The 20314-nt window shown below is 40.6% G+C and overlaps 2 protein-coding genes across 42 annotated transcripts; one reads left to right on the top strand and one right to left on the bottom strand.

The window, feature by feature from the left end:
* The first annotated feature begins 17 nt into the window (after positions 1-17).
* On the top strand, positions 18-1089 carry fabp7a (fatty acid binding protein 7, brain, a). Its single transcript, XM_029140102.2, has 4 exons — positions 18-161; positions 273-445; positions 521-622; positions 806-1089. Exons 1-4 carry the CDS (start codon positions 89-91, stop codon positions 854-856), a joined length of 399 nt encoding a protein of 132 aa, XP_028995935.1. The 5' UTR covers positions 18-88; the 3' UTR covers positions 857-1089.
* A 1050-nt stretch (positions 1090-2139) lies between these two features.
* Positions 2140-20112, bottom strand: si:ch211-266g18.10 (axoneme-associated protein mst101(2)). 41 transcript variants are annotated; one of them, XM_055505529.1, is made up of 36 exons: positions 19706-20112; positions 18730-18933; positions 18574-18657; positions 18387-18491; positions 18149-18304; positions 17907-18050; positions 17679-17822; positions 17323-17466; positions 17131-17250; positions 16877-16996; positions 16751-16795; positions 16606-16653; positions 16489-16515; positions 12736-12795; positions 7198-11991; positions 7042-7083; positions 6929-6958; positions 6810-6842; positions 6670-6714; positions 6551-6592; positions 6400-6465; positions 6228-6278; positions 6085-6129; positions 5969-6001; positions 5828-5881; positions 5679-5741; positions 5368-5412; positions 5183-5224; positions 4805-4852; positions 4579-4619; positions 3965-4025; positions 3677-3718; positions 3548-3589; positions 3436-3471; positions 3327-3359; positions 2140-3243 (listed from the first exon to the last, which is right to left on the bottom strand). In XM_055505529.1, exons 1-36 carry the CDS (start codon positions 19713-19715, stop codon positions 3158-3160), a joined length of 7185 nt encoding a protein of 2394 aa, XP_055361504.1. In that variant the 5' UTR covers positions 19716-20112; the 3' UTR covers positions 2140-3157. The 41 variants fall into 41 exon arrangements, 28 of the variants coding, with proteins under 28 accessions (XP_055361504.1, XP_055361506.1, XP_055361499.1 ...); XM_055505531.1 differs by having other exon boundaries at positions 3965-4012; positions 4578-4619; positions 5183-5234; positions 5369-5412; XM_055505524.1 differs by having other exon boundaries at positions 5183-5234; positions 5369-5412.
* Between the last annotated feature and the right edge of the window lie 202 nt (positions 20113-20314).

The raw sequence follows: 20314 nt of genomic DNA, 5'->3' as shown, positions 1-20314 counted from the left end.
TCAGCAGACGGACCCGCTGCACATTTACTGCAGGGAGACGGAGGCTGCTTCACTGTGACTCAGGACTGGACCAGCAACATCTGCAAACATGGTGGATGCTTTTTGTGCTACATGGAAACTGGTCGACAGCCAGAACTTCGACGAATACATGAAAGCACTTGGTGAGCATCTGATTTTTAACTGCATGACACATAGAGATGTACAAAGTTGACTTCACTTATTCTACAATTTTTTTTTGGAAGTTAAAAGTTTATTTAAAAAATGATTCACAGGTGTGGGCTTTGCTACAAGGCAAGTTGGCAATGTCACTAAACCCACAGTAGTGATCAGCCAAGATGGAGACAAGGTGGTGGTGAAAACTCTGAGCACCTTCAGAAACTTTGAGATCTCGTCCAAACTGGGCGAGGAGTTTGACGAGACCACGCCCGATGACCGGCACGTCAAAGTAAGCGGAGAAACGCTGAGCGTGAGCTCTGTGGCGCTGCTGTGCTGCTCTGAATGACCTGCCCTCTGCTTGCAGTCTACCTTCACCGTGGAGGGAGACACGTTCGTGCACACGCAGCGGTGGGACGACAAAGAGACCAGATTTGTCCGAGAAATCAAGGATGGAAAAATGGTGATGGTAAGCTGCTGCTGCTGCTGCTGCTGCTGCTGCGCTGGCCTTCAACACCTTCATCCCCTCGTGGAGCCCTTTGCTCCATGAACCAAGTCTCAAAGGGCTGATGCGAATCACGCTGATAACGGCACAAGTAGATTGCAGAAAACTTGCTTAACCTCCTTCTTCTTTCTCCGTTTGTGCCTCCAGACTTTGACCTTTGAAGGAGTCCAGGCCGTGCGCACGTACGAGAAAGCCTAGCCTCCGCCCCCACATGAATGAGCATTCAGCCCAGCTGTGCATCAACACTTCTTTTATATTGAAAACCTCTTTCCTGCATGGGACGACTTGCACTTGTTGTTGTTGTAACTCTCGAACAATGATTTTGGGATTTTTTGTAAGACCTTTTGTAAAAAAAAAAACAAGACATCAGACTGTGAAGGCCCTGAAATATTTCATTCTGTGCAAACAATAAACTACTTGAATAAACCTTTGATTGCCTCAGACATTTCACTTATTATTACCAATATATTCAAATGCACCCTCATCACCACGTGCATCCTTAAATGCAGCCCTCCATAGATTAGCTGAGATCAGCCAACCTACGTTGTGGGAACAGTGGAGCTGCTGTGAGGAGCCGCTGCCAGGTGACAGCTGCAGGCTGACTGTGCAGCAGCAGCCAGAGCGACCGCCCAACTCATGGGAGCGAATGTCCTCTAGTTACCCCCGGATGGTCAGCGGCAGCTCGGAGGGGGGCGGGGGGGGGGCATATTGCTCTTCTCACGATAATCCGGTTAAGGCTGTGGCGTCATCGCGTAGAGGCATCATTCGATGGTGTGGACCAACCCTCGTCCAACGCGCCCGCTCGCCCCACGGGCTCAGATGGGACACGGGATGCGGATCTGGAGCTCGCGTGGCCTCGTCTGACCTCCATCTTTCCCACATTTTAAGCAGTGGAAGCCTCCCGGTCCTGCCCGCTGAGCTGTGTCCAGCCTGCTGAACACCGTGAGTACAAGCGAGGCCTTTCTCCTCATCTCGGCACACGGGCTGCCAAGTTCTGGGCCACCTCTGAGCAGCAAGTGATACAAAGAAACTGTGCTAACTGGACTGGAACGCAGTTGGCCGTTGCCCAAGAGAGTCATTTCAGTCCACCTTACGACAAAGGTTGCCTCAAATGATATGTGCGAGTATGGTGAAAATGGCCATTTACATTGGCACAATCGCTTTTGAACGGCAGAAAAGGAGACGGAGGTGAAGCAGCTTCTTCCGTCTCTACTGCGCTTCCCTGGAAAACTGCGGGAGTTTCCTCTTGGTGAGGAATCTGTGTCAGTGGTGTAAGCTGACCTGCCGTAACCCCTTTCTGGCCTCATTAGGGAAATACAGTGAGAAGACTTGACCATTCAGTTAATCCGCTTTGTTTCGTGTCTTGTTGAAACTAGTTCCATTAGTTAATGGGGAACGATGGCGAACAAGTGGCAACTGGGATTTCCTTTTTTTAAATAATGATTTCACTATTTTAAGACAAATAAAGAGTCTCCACAGAAAAACTTGCATTACTGTTTTAATATCAGTTTGCAACTATTCACAAGCAGATTTAAGGTGTAATTGACAAATTATACATAATGTGTTTAGATTTGGAGGCTGAAGGGTGAAACAATATTTTTATTATTTACAATAAGAATAAATACAAATGCTAAGGTACAGCATGTGGTACTGTCAGCACCACTGAGAGACAATATTTTAATTACTAATTGAAAAGGTCACGTGTGCTTAAAACACACACACACTTCATGCACATTACAATTATAGACGCTGAGATAAACATAGTGTTTCCATCAGTCAGATAAAAATCTGTGTATTGCACATGGTGATTACGATTCACTTAACACAATGAAAATAAACATTTGTCATCCCATCAGCTACATCTCCAGCGGCCTTTGTGGCTGGACAGTGTGTCTGGCCACAAAACCCATGTATCCCATTTATTGACTAATAAAAGACTGTGGTACAATTAGTGCACGCACAGTCGTTATAATAGAAGAATTAGAATTAATCTGATCCTTGATGGTAGAAATGCATAAAAATAACCTCAGTCCTCATTTGGCGAGGTTAGTCATCACTAGCACCGATATAAAAATGCAGAGTGGGTACAGTTTAAGGCTGTAATAACGTCACACCTCTGCTAGTTTTTCGTCAGTAGGATCGGGAGCTCTCCATACAGCGCATCGTCATTCCTTTTCAAGTATAAATCAATGATAAAAAAAGCAAAAACAAACAAACACTTGTATGTGTCTGATTCCCAGTTGAGAAAAATGTGTACAGTTCTATAAAGAATGATGGAAATCAGGCCGTTGTGCCCTGTTTGTGACACTGTTGCACATTCGCTAATCATGTGGCTACTTTTAAGATATTGCACCATCGAAAGAGCAGAACAATGACAGGAAAGGAGCGACACCGGCTGCATGTTTGGTACGAGAGCTCAACCAAATGTGGAAAGAAATGGCATAGTTCCCCCTCTTCTGCTGGGGTGACGTGACCTCACGCGGACCTCAGACCGGAGCCTCACAGCTGCAGCGGCGAGAAGGCGTAGAAGGGAAACTGGGCCTCGTCCTCGTCCACGAAGAAGCACTGGAAGTAGGGCAGCTCCTCTGTGGAGGGACACACAGGCGGGTTCAGGCTAACGCGCCTCCGACGCCGTATTCGTGCATATGAAAAGACAAATGACGAGCACCTTCCATGAAGAAGCTGTCGGACACAGCGGGCTCTGCAGGAGGAGAGAGGACGCGACATGAGCTGCAGAACAACACGCTGTCAATGGGCTCAAACTAAAACACACACACCTTTTACTTTCTCCTCCTTCTTTTCAACTGGTTTTTCTACAAAATAAACTGTGGCATTAGTTTAAAACAACTCTCCATTCAAACATTTGGCCACAGAATGACAGAATGTTACCTTTCTTTGCAGACACCTGGATCTCTTTCAGAACTCTGTCTACTGTAAAACGTGAACATCTAATATTAGTAAAACATGTAGTTTAATCACAGACTGGTGTCATTTTCCTAAATAAAAACATAATAGAACCTTTAGTCTTCTCCTCTTTATATTTCTTCTCAACAGGTTTATCTAGAAGAATGAAGCAAATGTTACTTTGTAGTGAACCAGTAGGTGAACCACAAAATAAAGACAGGGCATTATTAGATGTAGATGCACTGATCACTGCAAATATACTGAAGATGCTTAATGATCACAATACTTTTCCTTTTTTATCGCAAATAGTTATTTGTCAATATCTGTCACAGTGATTGTTCTTTGCTTTTATTAAACTATACACTTTGTGATGTAATCACTCAAAGCTGGTTGACTTCGTACCTTTCACTGTTACAGGGGTTGTAGCCTTGACTTTTGAAACCTCAGGCTCTGTTTTACCAACATCAGAACAAAAGGAAAAGGACAGTTTATATCTCAGAAGTTTCATTCTTATGTGAGACATTTTTTTAAGCCAGTGCAGGTTATATATGACGGCAACTAGAAAACATCTACCAGCGCTTTGTAAAATTCAGTGGCTTTGTCAACCGTTATCAAACCATTTACTGATGCTTTATTGGTCATATATAATAATAAACATTTGGTTGCCAGGTTGTAAAACCCCACTTTGCCTGTTTGACATTAGGATGCGGATAATAGATTAATCATTTAACTTTTATAACTTTGATGATATTGTTCAAAGTACTGTCGACAATGATAAAAGCATTACTGGAAAGGACGGCATCAGCTCATGGTTGTTACATAAATAGCTTATAATATAATATGTGTATATCATATTATATTTTATTATTTATTATTGAAAGCATGAAAGCTTTTTTTTTATTATTGTGGAACCACTAGTGGAACCAGCGCTGAGGTCTTCATGTTGTAATCAGATTACAGGTAGTAATCCGATTACTGCAGCTGGTAACATGAAGGGCTGCTCCTGATGAAGTACCTCTTTTTACATGGAGGGGTTTGCTCTTTTCCCTCAACATGGCTGCATCATCACCAGGGAGGAAACAGATTTGATAAAACATACAGTAAGGTTATTTTATTTATTTATATTTCACAAGGTTTCTATTTCAACCCTGATAAAGACCTTTCAGGACCTGCTGCTAACATGCACCAGTAAGACCTACTGTAGCATGAGATCACACTACTGTAACACACTAAGCTCTGTACCTTTCTTCACTGCAACAGGCTTTTCCTTTTCTCTAGGAGGCTCCAGTTCTGCAAAAAGGAAGGGAGATCAGGAGCCGTAACTTGAGAGCAGACGCCACAGTTAGCCAACGTAAGTCAATCTACTGGAGACGGTTTAATGGAAGCTTTAAAGCACCCAGCCTGACCAAATCTGTGTGTGCAGCCCTTTGCAGATCTGGCAACCGTCCAACCAGCAGCTCTTTGCTATGGACCTGCAGAATGCTGGTTTTCATGCTAAGCAGTTCAGAGTCAGTCAGAGCTGTTACACTATACTACACAGCGTCCTGCTACCAGTCACCAGAACAGTCACTCGCAGTCATAAAGGCCGATGTTTCTACTGGGTGAAGGCCGCTCATGTACCTTTCTTCACATGGACTCGTTTGGGCTTTGCCTTCAACGTGGCTGCACCACCAGGAAGAAAATACATTTTATAACACTGTGTACAATCACAGGACATTTAACGAGATATAAAAAGCTGCTGACACAAAATATCAGACGTGCAGCACTAATCGCAAACATGCCAAAGTGTGGAATTCACTTAGTACCTTTAGTTACAGCACGTCTGACTTTCTCCACTGCTGCTTTAGGCTCTGGATAAAAAGATAAGGGTAAATCGCTTTAAGGCACTGAGCGCAGTGAATATCTTGGTTATCCAGTCAAATTTAATCTCATTTCTTTATACAGGCCAAATCTTTCAAAAATGGAAGAGTTACAAAAGCAGACAGACACGCAGTCAAGAAAACAGGGTTACGGTGCATCACTATTCTAAGTCTACGACAGAATCTATATATACTGATAATTATTGGTATGGACACCAATAATTTCTGAGTTACAGCAGATGGCAGTAGCAGACTACCTTTCTTCTTTAGGAGGGATTTGACTTTTTCTTTTCTTGCTTCTTGCTCTGTTTTAGACGGAGCTAATTCAAACGTAACAATAACAACATCACGGTTTGAAAGTAAGAGCAGGTTTTTATGTTTTTCATTTTTTCCTATTCATATTTACCTTTTCTTTCCGCAGCTGGTTTGGGCCTTTCCTTTCTAACTTCTTGTACTGTAACTTAGAACAGCATGAAAATAATTTGGACTGTTGGATTAAAAATAGTGAAATTTAGGTAATTAATGATGTTTTTATTGGTCAATTTACCTTTTTTGACCAGAACTGGCTTCACCTCAGTTTCTGAAGAAAAGGAAGTGGTGCCATTGTTATGTATTTAATTCAGATAACACATCTTTTGTTATGACAAGAATTTTGCTGTGTACCTTTCTTCTGGGCAGCAGGTTTTAGTTTTGCCTTGATAACAGGTGCTGGAATAACAAATGGCCTTTTAGGCAATTATCAAAATCCATGAAGCTGAGGACTACTTCAATGTGAGGGACGAGTAACATGCTTAAAACAAACAAACCTTTTTTGAGAATTACTGGCTCCACCTTTTTCTCCTTTAGAACTGCAGCTACTGGTGTAAATGTAATAAATATGTGAGGTAACAATGTACAGAAAAAGAGTGATGGTAGAAAAACACAGTCTATAACATTATGCCCTCTTATGTCATTTGATCACTGTAAACAACAGTTCACCTTTCTTTAATGGGACCACCTTCACCTTCTCTGTTGGTAGCGAGACATTTTTTGGCGGTGTTTCTGCTTTTGACACAGATAATATATTCATATTATAATCCATAGACAGGTTTAATATTAAGATACATATAAAAGATGATTTATCTCTTACCTTTAAGTGTTTGGGTTGGTTTTGTCTTGAGTGGAGCAGGTTCTGAGTAAAGACATTTTATTTTTGTCATAAAGGAAATAAATCACAGAAATGAATAACACATGAAGAATCATTCTTACCTCTCTTTGTCACGGCTGCTTTACGCTTCAGTTTTGAAACCTCAGCTGTAAAAGAAAACGAAGCATAATACTTAGGTTGGACGCCCAAATCCCCGTCATGTCATGTGTGTGTGATCTCTGAATTATTTAATATAACTTACTTTTCTTTACAGATACTGCTTTGACTTTGGCTTCTGGAAAAAAAGGAAAATTATACTTTAAGATAAAACAGGATAACTGAGTTGAGGTAAAACGGCACTGAGCCATGCACCAGTCTGACCTTTGTCCAATACGACCTTTTCAACTGGGCCTGTGAATCATAAAACACACATTTTATAAATAGCTTTTCTCTGCTACATAATCTATGAATGTTGCTTATAATGGGTGAGTTACCTTTCTTTTTGGGCGCTGCTTTGGCCTTGTCCCTTGGAACTTCTGTGTCACCAAACAGGGAACAAGGTTACAGTTAACTTTACATTTTGATGCATTAGACAAACGCCAAACGTCACAATGCGACATGCTAGCGTACATATTATACTAACAACTAACCTGCTTTTGTGATGTTGTGATGTTCCTTCTTTAGAACAGATACAACATCCTTCCTGACCACTTTCACCCTTGTTGCAGCCATTTTAGGTTTGTCTACATCTTTTTCCAGCTTCTGTGGTACTTTTTCTGCCTTTATAGACAGTTCTCTGTGTTCTTTAGGTGATAAAGTTAGTTTGAGTGTTTTTCCCTCTTTGGATGGTTTCTTTACTTCCTTCTGTTCTTCAGTTAATTTCTTGGTCTCTATTTCTTTGAAAGGTCTTTTATCTTTTTCAACTTTGGGTGTTTCCTTGACTTCCTTTGTTTCTTTTAGGGTTTTTTTCAGTTCTTTCTCGTCTTTAGGTGGTTTTGTGACATCATCTTTAGGGAGTTTCTTTTCTTCAGGTGGCTTTGAGATATATTTTTCTTTTATTGCAGGTTTCTTGACTTCCTTTGTTTCTTGTTGTAGTTTTTTATCTGTCTTCTCTTTGTGTGGATCTTTGGTTTCCTTTTCGTGTTTGTAAGGTTTCTTATGTTCCTTCACTTTTTTAGGTGTCTCTTTTGTTTCTCTCTTTTCTTCAGAAGGTTTCTTAACTTCCCTATCTTCTTTGTGTGGTTCCTTTAGTTCCTTCTTTTCTTCGAGGGGTTCCTTGACTTCCTTCTCTTCTTTGTGTGGTTCTTTTAGTTCCTTCTGTTCTTTGGGATGTTCATTGTTTTCCTTCTTTTCTTTGGGAGGTTCTTTGGTTTCCTTCTTTGCTCTAGAAGGTTCTTTGGTTTCCTTCTTTTCTTTGAGTGGTTCTTTTAGTTCCTTCTTTTCTTTGGGAGGTTTCGTCCCTTCCATCTCTTCTTTGAAAGATTCCTTGACTTCCTTCTCTTCTTTGTGTGGTTCTTTGGTTTCTTTCTTTTCTTTGGGAGGTTCTTTGGTTTCTTTCTTTTCTTTGAGAGGTTCTTTGGTTTCCTTCTTTTCTTTGGGAGGTTCTTTGGTTTCTTTCTTTTCTTTGGGAGGTTCTTTGGTTTCTTTCTTTTCTTTGAAAGGTTCTTTGGTTTCCTTCTTTTCTTTGGAAGGTTCTTTGATTTCCTTCTTTTCTTTGGGAGGTTCTTTGGTTTCTTTCTTTTCTTTGGGAGGTTCTTTGGTTTCTTTCTTTTCTTTGGGAGGTTCTTTGGTTTCTTTCTTTTCTTTGAGAGGTTCTTTGGTTTCCTTCCTTTCTTTGAAAGGTTCTTTGGTTTCCTTCCTTTCTTTGGGAGGTTCTTTGGCTTCCTTCTTTGATCTAGATGGTTCTTTGGTTTCCCTCTTTTCTTTGGGAGATTCCTTGACTTCCTTCTCTTCTTTGAGTGGTTCTTTTAGTTCCTTCTTTTCTTTGGGAGGCTCTTTGGTTTCTTTTTTTTCTTTGGGAGGTTCTTTGGCTCCCTTCGTTTCTTTGGGAGGTTCTTTGGTTTGCTTCTTTGCTCTAGATGGTTCTTTGGTCTCCTTCTTTTCCTTAGGTGGTAGTTTGGTTTCCTTCTTTTCTTTGGGAGATTCCTTGACTTCCTTATCTTCTTTGCGTGGTTCTTTTAGTTCCTTCTTTTCTTTGGGAGGTTCTTTGGTTTCTTTCTTTTCTTTGGGAGGTTCCTTGACTTCCTTCTCTTCTTTGAGTGGTTCTTTTAGTTCCTTCTTTTCTTTGGGAGGTTTCGTACCTTCCATCTTTTCTTTGAAAGATTCCTTGACTTCCTTCTCTTCTTTGTGTGGTTCTTTGGTATCTTTCTTTTCTTTGGGAGGTTCTTTGGTTTCTTTCTTTTCTTTGAGAGGTTCTTTGGTTTCCTTCTTTTCTTTGGAAGGTTCTTTTGTTTCCTTCTTTTTTTTGGGAGATTCTTTGGTTTCTTTCTTTTCTTTGGGAGGTTCTTTGGTTTCTTTCTTTTCTTTGAGAGGTTCTTTGGTTTCCTTCTTTTCTTTGGAAGGTTCTTTGGTTTCCTCCCTTTCTTTGGGAGGTTCTTTGGCTTCCTTCTTTGATCTAGATGGTTCTTTGGTTTCCCTCTTTTCTTTGGGAGATTCCTTGACTTCCTTCTCTTCTTTGAGTGGTTCTTTTAGTTCCTTCTTTTCTTTGGGAGGCTCTTTGGTTTCTTTTTTTTCTTTGGGAGGTTCTTTAGCTCCCTTCGTTTCTTTGGGAGGTTCTTTGGTTTGCTTCTTTGCTCTAGATGGTTCTTTGGTCTCCTTTTTTTCCTTAGGTGGTAGTTTGGTTTCCTTCTTTTCTTGGGGAGATTCCTTGACTTCCTTCTCTTCTTTCCGTGGTTCTTTTAGTTCCTTCTTTTCTTTGGGAGGTTCTTGGGTTTCTTTCTTTTCTTTGGGAGGTTCCTTGACTTCCTTCTCTTCTTTGAGTAGTTCTTTTAGTTCCTTCTTTTCTTTCGGAGGTTCTATGGTCTCCTTTTCTTTGGGATGTTCTTTGGTTTCCTTCTTTTCTTTGGCAGGTTCCTTGACTTCGTTCTCTTCTTTGAGTAGTCCTTTTAGTTGTTTCTTTTCTCTGGGAGGTTCTTTGGTCTCTTTCTTTTCTTTGGGATGTTCTTTGGTGTCCTTCTTTTCTTTGGGAGGTGCCTTGACTTCCTTCTTTTCTTTAAGTGAATCTTTGGTTTCTTTTTCTTCTTTAGATGGTTCTTTGGTTTCTTTCTTTTCTCTAGGTGGTTGTTTGGTTTCCTTCTTTTCCTTAAGTGGTTGTTTGGTTTCCTTCTTTTCCTTGGGAGGTTTCCTAAGTTCTTTCTTTTCTTTAGATGGTTCTTTAGTTTCCTTCTTTTCTTTGAGAGGTTCCTTGACTTTCTTCTCTTCTTTGTGTGATTGTTTTAGTTCCTTTTCTTTGGGAGGTTCCTTGACTTTCTTCTCTTCTTTGTGTGATTGTTTTAGTTCCTTTTCTTTGGGAGGTTCCTTGACTTTCTTCTCTTCCTTGTGTGGTTCCTTTAGTTCCTTCTTTTCTTTGAGAGGTTTCTTAGGTTGTTTCTTTTCTTTAGATTGTTCTTTGGTTTCCTTCTTATCCTTGGTAGTTTCCTTGACTTCCTTCTCTTTTTTGTGTGGTTTCTTAACTTCCTTCTTTTCTTTAGGAGGTTGTTTGGTTTCCTTTTCTTGTTTGAGAGGTTTCTTATCTTCTTTCTTTTCCTTAGAAGGTTCTTTGGTTTCCTTCTTTTCTTTTGGGGATTTCCTGTCTTGCCTCTCTTCTTTAGATGGTTGTTTGGTTTCCTTCTTTTTTTTATAAGACTCCTTAGCCTCTTTATCTTGTTTAGGTGGTACTGTGATGTTTCTATCTTCTTTGGGAGGTTTCAGGACTACTTTTTCTACCTTGGGCAGCTTTTTAACTTCTTTCTCATCTTTAAGAGGTTTCTTTGTTTCTTTCCTTTTAAGAAATGTCATAAGGTCTTTCTTTTCTTTCAGATGTTTTTTGATTGGTTTCTTGACTTCTGATTTTTGTTGTGGGGCTTTTGTCATGTTTTTATCTTCTCTGAGAGGTTTTAAGATCACTTTTTCTACTATGTGAGGTTTTTTAACCTCTTTGGGAGATTGTTTGGTTTCCTTCTTTTCTTTGGTAGGAGTCTTGACTTCCTTCTCTTTTTTGGTTTCCTTCTTTAATTGAGGTTTCTTGATTTCCTTTTCTTTGGATGGTTCTTTCGTTTTCTTTTCTTTGTGAGGTGTCCTGACTTCCCTCTTTTCTTTTTGAGGTTTCTTAACCTCCTTCTCTTTTTTGGATGGTTCTTTGATTACCTTCTTTTCTTTGTGAGGTTTTGTGACTTCTTTATCTTGTTTAGGTGGCACTGTGATGTTCTTATCATCTTTGAGAGCTTTTAAAATTACTTTTTCTACTCTGTGAGTCTTGGCTTCTTTTCTTTGTTTAAGAAGCTTCTCTTCCTTAATAGGTTTCTTATCTTCTGCGTTTCGTTGTGATGGCTTTGTGATGTTTTTATCTTCTCTAAACGGTTTTAAGATTATTTTTTCTACTCGAGGTTTATCGACTTGTTTCTCTTTTTTAGATGGTTTTGTGAGAGGTTTCTTTTCCTTCTTGACTACTATGACAAGTTTCTTTACTTTCCTCTCTCTAAGTTGTTTTTTAGATTCCTTTACATGTTCATGTGGTTTCTTGATTTTTTTCTCTTTTGCAGGAAGTTTCTTTTCTTCCTTGTCTTCTTTGAGAAGCTTCTTTTGTTCCTTCTCTTCTTTAAAAGGTTTCTTTGTCTTCTCCTCCTTTTTGGTTTGTTTTTTGTCTGCTTTCTCTTTTTTCAGAGATTTCTTTGCTTCAGTCAATTCTTTGGGTTGTTTCTTAACTTCCTTCTCTTCTTTGAGAGGTATCTTCATTTTCTCGTCTTCTTTAAGAGGTTTCATTGCTTCTTCCCTTACTTTGGGTTGTTTCTTGACTTCCTTCACTTCTTTGAGAGGTTTCTTTATCTTCTCGTCTTCTATGAGAGTTTTCTTTGCTTCCTCCCTCTCTTTAGTTTGTTTCTTGAGTTCTTTCTCTTCTTTGAGAGGCTTCTTCCTTTTCCTCTCTTCTTTGAGATGTTTCTTTGCTTCCTCCCTTTCTTTAGCACGTTTCTTGACTTCTTTCTCTTCTTTGCGAGGTTCTTTTATTTTCTTCTCTTCTTTAAGAGGTTTCTTTGCTTCCTCTCTTTCTTTAACATGTTTCTTGACTTCCTTCTCTTCTTTGAGAGCCTTCTTTATTTTCTTCTCTTCTTTGAGAAGTTTCTTTGCTTCCTCCCTTTCTTTAGTTTGTTTCTTGACTTCCTTCTCTTCTTTTTTCATTTTAGCTTCTCCTATAGTCAGTTTCTGGATATCTTTCCCTGCTCTCAGGGGTTTCTTCTTTGGCTTTTCTTCTAAAACATTAATACAGTAACATTAGTGTGGTGTACTGCATGAAAGTAAAATCCTGAAATTCTAGCATTTAAAACTCATAAGTAATGTTGAAAAGTGTTTTGGAAAGATGCATAATAAGCACCAACTTGGGTATATATACAGTTAATTTTGAGCCCAAAATTAATCATATCCCTGGAAACCAGCAAGTTTCTTTTTTTTTGATTGGAAATGAAACAGGCTTATCCCAAAAGATAATAAGACAATGTACAAGATCAATTTACATTTACACAAAATTGTCTATATTTCTACATTATTTATCACTTCTCAATAATAAATAAAAAAGGTTTTATTGGCTGTTACAGCAATCACACTTTTGTTATCATTACTGACTGTATTTTTGCATGTATTCACTGGTATTTTTGCTCATTCATCTTTAGCAATGAGGTCCAACTCATTCAGGTTGGAGGGTCTCCTAAATAAAAGGTGAGTAATATTTTTCTCCAAAATGATGCCTCTTGTACATCGTCTTATAAATAAAAATAAATAATAAATTAATCATAATAAATTAAATTAATAAATTAATAAATTAATAAATACTTGCTAGTTAAATAAAAGTAACAAGAATTTACCAGGGGTATGAATAATTTTCCGCCTTGACTCTATATGTCTTATTGTAAAATTATATTAAATCAATGTATGTAGTTTGAATGTAGACTGAGACATTTATGTATTTCCACAGCTACAGTAGCTTTCAATGTTATTACCTTCAATAATGGCTTCCTTAACTTCTTTTATGGCATCTCGTTCCATTTCATCTAGGAGAACTGAAGTTCATCATTTAAGATTATGTCAAAAACACTACGGATCTCAACAGAGACAATACTCATGCCTGCATAAGCACTATAAGCACTACAGCAGTGTAAGACTATAGTCAAATCACAGCACAACCTAGCTAAGGTCATAGTTAGAGTGAGGCTACAACACTTTGTTATTATTTATTATTAACAGAATTCTTTCAGTTTCAAACCTTCATACTTCAGACTGAAGATTTACATACTAACAAGACAATTACAAAAACAATGACAACAAATATCAGACTCATGAACTTATGAACGTAAAAAATTGTATCACAACAAACTGATCATGAGCTTTCAATACAGTGCGGTATGTCAACATCTTATAAAAATAGATCAATTTCCTGATAATGTCACATCACATTAATCATGAACACAAGGACAGAATGGGGACAAACAGTGAATGGTTATAAAAGAGTTGTGTACCTTTGTCATGTTTCTGCTCTTCTTTGTTTGTAGCTTTTGGCCTCAACTTCTCAAACATCATTTGCTTATGTCCAGTTTTTAAGCTTTCACAGTTAATGTTGTCATGATCGTGATGTGTGTCAGAACACTCACTGTGCTCATAAACAGGTGGTAAAGCTGCCAGTTTTTCAGGTTTCCACAATGCGCTGGCATCACTTTCCTCTAAATGCTGATAATCGTCCACATCAGTTTTTATAAAATGATCTTTTACCTCAGTGTCAGTTATATTAATATTTTCTTCCTCCTCTTCTACTAAATCTTTTTCAGTTTTGATCTCCTCTTCCTCCTCTTTAGCTAGGTCTTCTGGTTTGGTTTCCTCCTCCCTGTTGTCTTCTCTAGCGTTGGTCATCTTTTTAGAGTCTTTGACCAAATCTCTTTTGACTTTGGCTTTCCTATCCTCCCCATTATCAGTATCTTGAGCTATGGTATTTTCCTCCTCTTCGCCAAAATCTTCATCTACTGCAGTTTTTTCTACCTGGGTCTCCTCCTCTTCCTCCACCAAATCTTCATGCACAGCAGTTTCTTCTGCTTTGGTCTCCTCCTCCTCCTTGTCCTCCTCCTCCTCGACCAAATCTTCATCCACAGCAGTTTCTTCTGCTTTGGTCTCCTCCTCCTCCTCCTCCTCCTCCTCCTCCTCCTCCTCCTCCTCCTCCTCCTCCTCCTCCTCCTCGACCAAATCTTCATCCACAGCAGTTTCTTCTGCTTTGGTCTCCTCCTCCTCCTCGTCCTCCTCCTCCTCGACCAAATCTTCATCCACAGCAGTTTCTTCTGCTTTGGTCTCCTCCTCCTCCTCCTCCTCCTCGACCAAATCTTCATCCACAGCAGTTTCTTCCGCTTTGGTCTCCTCCTCCTTCTCCTCGACCAAATCTTCATGCACAGCAGTTTCTTCTGCTTTGGTCTCCTCCTCCTCCTCCTTGACCAAATCTTCATCCACAGCAGTTTCTTCCGCTTTGGTCTCCTCCGCCTCCTCCTCCTCCTCCTCCTCCTCCTCCTCCTCCTCCTCCTCCTCCTCCTCCTCAACCAAATCTTCATCCACAGCAGTTTCTTCTGCTTTGGTCTCCTCCTCCTCCTCCTCCTCCTCCTCCTCCTTGACCAAATCTTCATCCACAGCTTTTTCTTCTGCTTTTGTCTCCTCCTCCTCCTCCTCGAACAAATCTTTATGCACAGCAGTTTCTTCTGCTTTGGTTTCTTCCTCCTCCTCGACCAAATCTTCATCTGCCACAGCTTCTTCTGCTTTGGTCTCCTCCTCGTCCTCCTCGACTAAATTTTCATGCACAGCACTTTCTTCTGCTTTGGTCTCCTCCTCCTCCTCCACCAAATCTTTGTCCACAGCAGCTTCTTCTGCTTTGGTCTCCTCCTCCTCCTCCTCCTCCTCCCCGACCAAATCTTCATGCACAGCAGTTTCTTCTGCTTTGGTCTCCTCCTCCTCCTCCTCCATCAAATCTTTATCTACAGCAGCTTCTTCTGCTTTGGCCTCCTCCTCGACCAAATCTTCATGCACAGCAGTTTCTTCGGCTTTGGTCTCCTCCTCCTCCTCCTCCTCCTCCACCAAATCTTTATCCACAGCAGCTTCTTCTGCTTTGGTCTCCTCCTCGACCAAATCTTCATCCACAACAGTTTCTTCGGCTTTGGTGTCCTTCTCCTCCTCGACCAAATCTTCATCCACAGCTGTTTTCTCTGATTGAGCCTCCTCCTCCTTCTCCTCAACGAAATCTTCATCCACAGCAGTTTCTTCTGCTTGTGTCTCCTCCTCGACCAAATCTTCATCCACAACAGTTTCTTCTGCTTTGGTGTACTTCTCCTCCTCGACCAAATCTTCATCCACAGCTGTTTTCTCTGATTGAGCCTCCTCCTCCTCCTCCTCCTCCTCAACGAAATCTTCATCCACAGCAGTTTCTTCTGCTTGTATCTTCTCCTCCTCCTCCTCCTCGAACAAATCTTTATCTAGTGCAGTTTCTTTTGCTCTGGTGTGCTCCTTCTCTTTGAGTAAGTTCTTATCTGCATTGTTCTCATCCTCCTTGCCTTTAACCAAGACTTTTTGAGCTTTCGTCTCCTCCTCCTTTAAACGTTCTACTTCCTCTTTATCCATCTTTGGCTCTTCCCACTCTTTTACCTGAACCTCATCTAACTGAACATGTTTTTCTTCTTCCTCAGCTGTAAGTTCCTGCCCCTCTTCCACTGCATCTTCTTCTGCAAAAGTCTTATGTCCCTCTTGTCTGCAACCCTGAGTATCAGTCTCTTCTGCTTCTTCTTTATCCTCCTCCTTTCTGTCATCGTGAAGGACTACTTCCTCTTCTAGTGCAGGTGCTGTTTCTTCAAGGTCAACATTTTTTGCTATTAATGTGATAGTGACAAATTTAGTGTTTACGTTATCAATCTGGTCCCTAATTAATGTGACAAAGAAAAACACATGAATACCATTGTCTTGTGCTGCCTTATTTTCATCAGCCTCACTGGCAGCTTCAATGGGAGCTTCATCCTCCTCTTTCACAGTCTTTAAGTCTTCACCTAACTCTGCAGCAGGAGGAGCTTCGTGTTTTGCAGTAAATGCAATCTCTGCAACTATATTATGAACCATTGTCACCTCTCTTTTAGAGTATTGCTATATGCTACTGAAAATTAAAGTCTTCATCACAAATCACAAAAAAAAATAATTTCATTTAGACTAAACAGTTTCAGAAAGCAGTCATAAATCAACTATTGTTTGTATGATTACATGCAGGTAAAATAAAACAGGTGCATACATTATATCACAGATTTTTAGATTGTTGAATGCAGATGTTGGGTGTGCAGAGGAAAACACTCAGAAGACAATTTATTAATCTATGCAGATCATGCTTTGAGAAAAGTACTTTTTAACAACAGATGTAAGAAATTTTGAAAACAAACAAACAAACAAACCAACAAACAGAAAAACATTTTGAAGGCTGGATTTAAACAACTGTCAGTGTAACAAAGAAAAGAAAGAAAGCAGTCAGTAATAAATGTAAAACTTGGCTGAATGTGTAAAATTTATTGTACATTCATGCAGTAAAATTCCTGATACATGGTAGGTGTTGGTGAAAAACAATCCAGTGTGAACATGCATAAGTGGCTGCAATCACTAAATAAAACACAAGCAGGTCTATGCAACTATTCGCTGGCAGCACACCTTCCACATCACAGTGGACTGTGGCAATCCTGTAGTGTAGTTCTTACCTTTGTCAAAGGGGGGCAGGAATTCACCTTTGTTTCAAACATGATATCACAGTGATTGTATAGAAATTATATTTAATATCATACCAAAAACACTAAAAGCATATCAAATGTACTCACCTTCTTTTCTTATCAATTTCATATCAGACGGTGCAACTACAGTTTCATCTGAAGAGAAAGAAAAATTTCCTTAATTTGAATGTCAACAGTATAAATTATTATTAGTATTAATTAAAAAAAATATTATGAACTGCAGCCTTTTTACCTTTTTCTGTTACTACATTTACACCTGGAGTGGCAACAGGCTCACCTTAAATGAGAGAAGTTAATGAGTGGCCTGAAAGTGACAGTACATTTACCGTTTCTCATGAGTCAGATCACTGAAGCAAACCTTGATCCCCAACAAGCATGCTCGACATGTAGGCCAAGATCAAATCCTTCTTGTCTGTGACCTCCAACAAAGCATCTTCCACAACCTTCATGGGGTCAATGGAAACATCAGGCACGATGCCTGAAAACAATCCAAACACAATCGGTGTGGTTTTCACATGCAAATTCATTACTATATGGAACCATCAATGATCGCTGCACATCTGCATCAACAGAAACCAAATAAGTATCGTCCTGCTGTTTGTTGAGACAGACCTTCTTCTCCAATCAGTGACGTGGAGATGTAGCCTATGAGCATGTTTATTGGTTCTAAGGTGACCTCTGCAGTTCTCTTGAGAACTGAGACAGGATGGAATCCCACAGCGTCCTGGAAGTCTGGACAGAAAACAAAAACCCAGTTAAAGTCTTTCCCCACTCAGATTACATACGTCTTAAACAATGATGTACCTTTTAATGTGTCCAGTATTGCATCCAGGACTGAACAGAGCACATCCTGGATGCCTCCTGTTATTTCACTAGTAAAGTCATTAGTGGCACTGAAGGCATTTCTGCCAATAACCACAGGGTCGATGAAGCTAAGGTCAGTGGATCCTGAGAAGAACAGTATTAACACAAAAACACACATTTAGGCTCTGGTGAGTTTTTTCATGTTTCACAGACATTAGAAATAACAGGTGGGAGGATCCATTCTCTAGTGTGGAAGCTTCCTGATATTTTAGATGTTGACAAACCTACGTTAACATCGACGCAGTAATGAGTTTCTGATTCCAACCAACACAAAGGTGAACATATGCAGCACACACCTTTTGTGACATCCAGTGTGCTGTCTAAGACTGAGCACAGCGCGTCCTGGATGTGGCCCACTAATCCACTCACAGTGTCATCAAGACTCTGGAAGACATTCCTCCCTATAACCACAGGGTCCATGAAGCTAATATCAGAGGATCCTGAGACCGAGAGAGTGAAAACAGTAATCTGCAATGAGTCCATGTTACGATGCTGAACAGATGTGAAATGAAAAGAGTAAAAACCTTTAACGACATCCAGAATAGAGTCTAGAATCCTGCAGAGCATGTCCTGGATGTAGCCCATCACCCCACAGATGGACTCATTAGTAACACTGAAGGCAGCTCTGCCTATGACCACAGGGTCAACGTAGCTGAGGTCAGTTTGTCCTGTCAGAAAAGAAACAGATTTAACTGGTTAAGGCTACAGTCAAGCAGATGTTTGTGTGGTTTCCATCATTTAGCTGCTAACGACCTGGTGTTGATACCTTTATTTATATTCGTGATAGTGCCCAGAACGGTGTCCACCGCAGCACACACTGTGTCCCTGAAGGAGCCCGCTGCTTCACCCATCAAGTCATTAGCCGAATGGAAAGCTCCTCTGCCGATCACCACAGGGTCCACGTAGCTGAGGTAGAAGTTTCCTGTGATTAAAGGGGGAATTAGGAGGTCAGATTCCGTCACGTGCTAAAATGCCACATGGGGATGAATGTCTGCAATTCGTACCCTCCTCATCTGAAAAATATCGGACGAATCCGTCTTTTGCTTCCGATATTTCCTCAGCTGCGTAGGTGGCGGCAGACATGGGGTCGCTTAGATCAGGAGCACATTCTAAAAACCCCCCAAAAAAGGTGTTGTGGATTATTGTAGTTGGCTTTAGACACAAACTACACAGATGTTTTTTCTTCTGTACCTTGAAACTTATGGAGCAGACTGGAAACTTCGTCAACGGCGTTGTTCACGGCTTGAACAGGGTCCGCAATCACTTGCTGAATGTCTGAAGACCAACACGCTGTTAAACCCACAAGTTACGAGCCTAAACACATGGAGCCGTGTGTGCGCGACTAACCAGGGACGGTCTTGTACTCCACAAAGTCAAACATCACCACTCCCACAACCCCCCAGGACAGAAGAGCCACCAGCGCAACCAGCAGCTCCACGGACACCTTGACCTTCCGGAGGAGTCCCACACCTTTGGCCCTGAGGGAGGCCCTCGGTTGAGCTGCCGCTCCATCGGCCGCAGTGGCCGCAGTGGAGGAGGCTGATTTGGCTCCTGCAACAGCAACAACACACATTCAACAGTCTGACTGGTGCCTAGTGTTAACAGTCTACCCTGCGATAATGCAGTTTCACAAGGGCCTTTTGCCAATAAGTGCACTGAGAAAGAGTTATACTCACACTCATACTTTCATTATAACACTAATACTAATACTTTCATTTACAAATTAAGGTTAATTATGTTAAAATATTTGCATTTCTTTGTGTATATATGTAAAAATCAGCTGTCTAAGAAAAAAACAAACAATATCATTATTCAATGTTATTCAAAGTGTGTTGCCATTCTAAAACACCTTTTTTCACCATATACTATGACACCAATGGAAAATTTGGATATAGTATAGCATGTTGTGAAGTTGTGTAAGTAATTCAGTTGCTATAACAATAAAAAATGTGAACAGTGTAAGTTGTAGTTCATAGTTCAGTTATAGTGTAGTTCATGTTTACTACGTGCATTAAATTTCCCTGTCGTCCAGTGGCTGCTTCCACTGTTTCTGCTTGTTTCTGCCTTTTTCCTCCGTACGTAGAGACCCAGAGGCTCCTGCAGCCGTCACGTCTGTCACAGAGCTGCAGTTTACGCCTCTGGTTACATGATATTCTGTATTTATAGAAACTACCTTTCATCACATTTTTCCAACATGACTCTCCGTATGAAATAATTTCCGTGGATTTGCTACACACTTGAAGAGGATTTCTGTGCTGAAGCAGCTGTTTAGTTCTTTTATTTAGCTCTAAGGTGAGAGCTGACGCAGGTGAAGCAGTCGTACCTTCAGCCATGGTGATATAACGATAACGTCAGGTATTATCCTTGGTTCTGGGGGTGACGCCTCCACATGGAGACCTGACTGGATATTCTCAACTTCAGTATAAATCCAGTAAACATCCAGTTTTTTTTTTAAAAAAGTGTCTAAGTTAGTAAATTATTCCATTTCTGCTTGGAGGTTGCACTCTTGTTTCCTGATCCATGTAATCCACAGGTTGAAGTTCTCCAAGGCAAAAAAGAAATGTCAATATGTCAGAGTTTTGGAGGTTTTGAGCTGCCGCTGCGACAGCATTGCACAGGGGGTCCGTGGGACGGTGGGGGAAAAGAAAGCAGCGCAGCAAAGCTCAGCGAGGCTGGTGGGACGGACAGAACACCCCACCCGTGTTATTGGTGCCTGACATGAGAACGGGTCAGAGCGGCCGTAACTGTACCCTCCAACAGCTCCCAGTTATTCTTAGCCGGAGCTCCAGCTCCAGCAGCTGTGAAAGGCCTTTTTTGGAGGCTGGAGGGGTGTGTGAAAGATCAGACGACTGAACGGGGCTGGAGGCGAATCCGAAATGGACTCAGGTGAAATCTGAACTTTAGGATCTATTCAATTAGGAAAAGAACGTGT

This window comes from Betta splendens, chromosome 22 (assembly GCF_900634795.4).
Source record: "Betta splendens chromosome 22, fBetSpl5.4, whole genome shotgun sequence".
NCBI lineage: Eukaryota > Metazoa > Chordata > Actinopteri > Anabantiformes > Osphronemidae > Betta > Betta splendens.
This window is presented reverse-complemented; position numbering and strand designations above follow the sequence as displayed.

Bases quoted from the DNA above. Each gene is read 5' to 3' on its own strand.
- si:ch211-266g18.10 (XM_055505524.1), bottom strand. The intron at 18,305-18,386 runs GTACGAATTGCA...CTTTAATCACAG, and splicing joins ATATTTTTCAGATGAGGAGG to GAAACTTCTACCTCAGCTAC. The intron at 11,992-12,735 runs GTAATAACATTG...TTAATGTTTTAG, and splicing joins TAAGGAAGCCATTATTGAAG to AAGAAAAGCCAAAGAAGAAA.
- fabp7a (XM_029140102.2), top strand. From the start codon at position 89: ATGGTGGATGCTTTTTGTGCTACATGGAAACTGGTCGACAGCCAGAAC. The intron at 162-272 runs GTGAGCATCTGA...AATGATTCACAG, and splicing joins CGAATACATGAAAGCACTTG to GTGTGGGCTTTGCTACAAGG. The intron at 446-520 runs GTAAGCGGAGAA...CTCTGCTTGCAG, and splicing joins CCGATGACCGGCACGTCAAA to TCTACCTTCACCGTGGAGGG.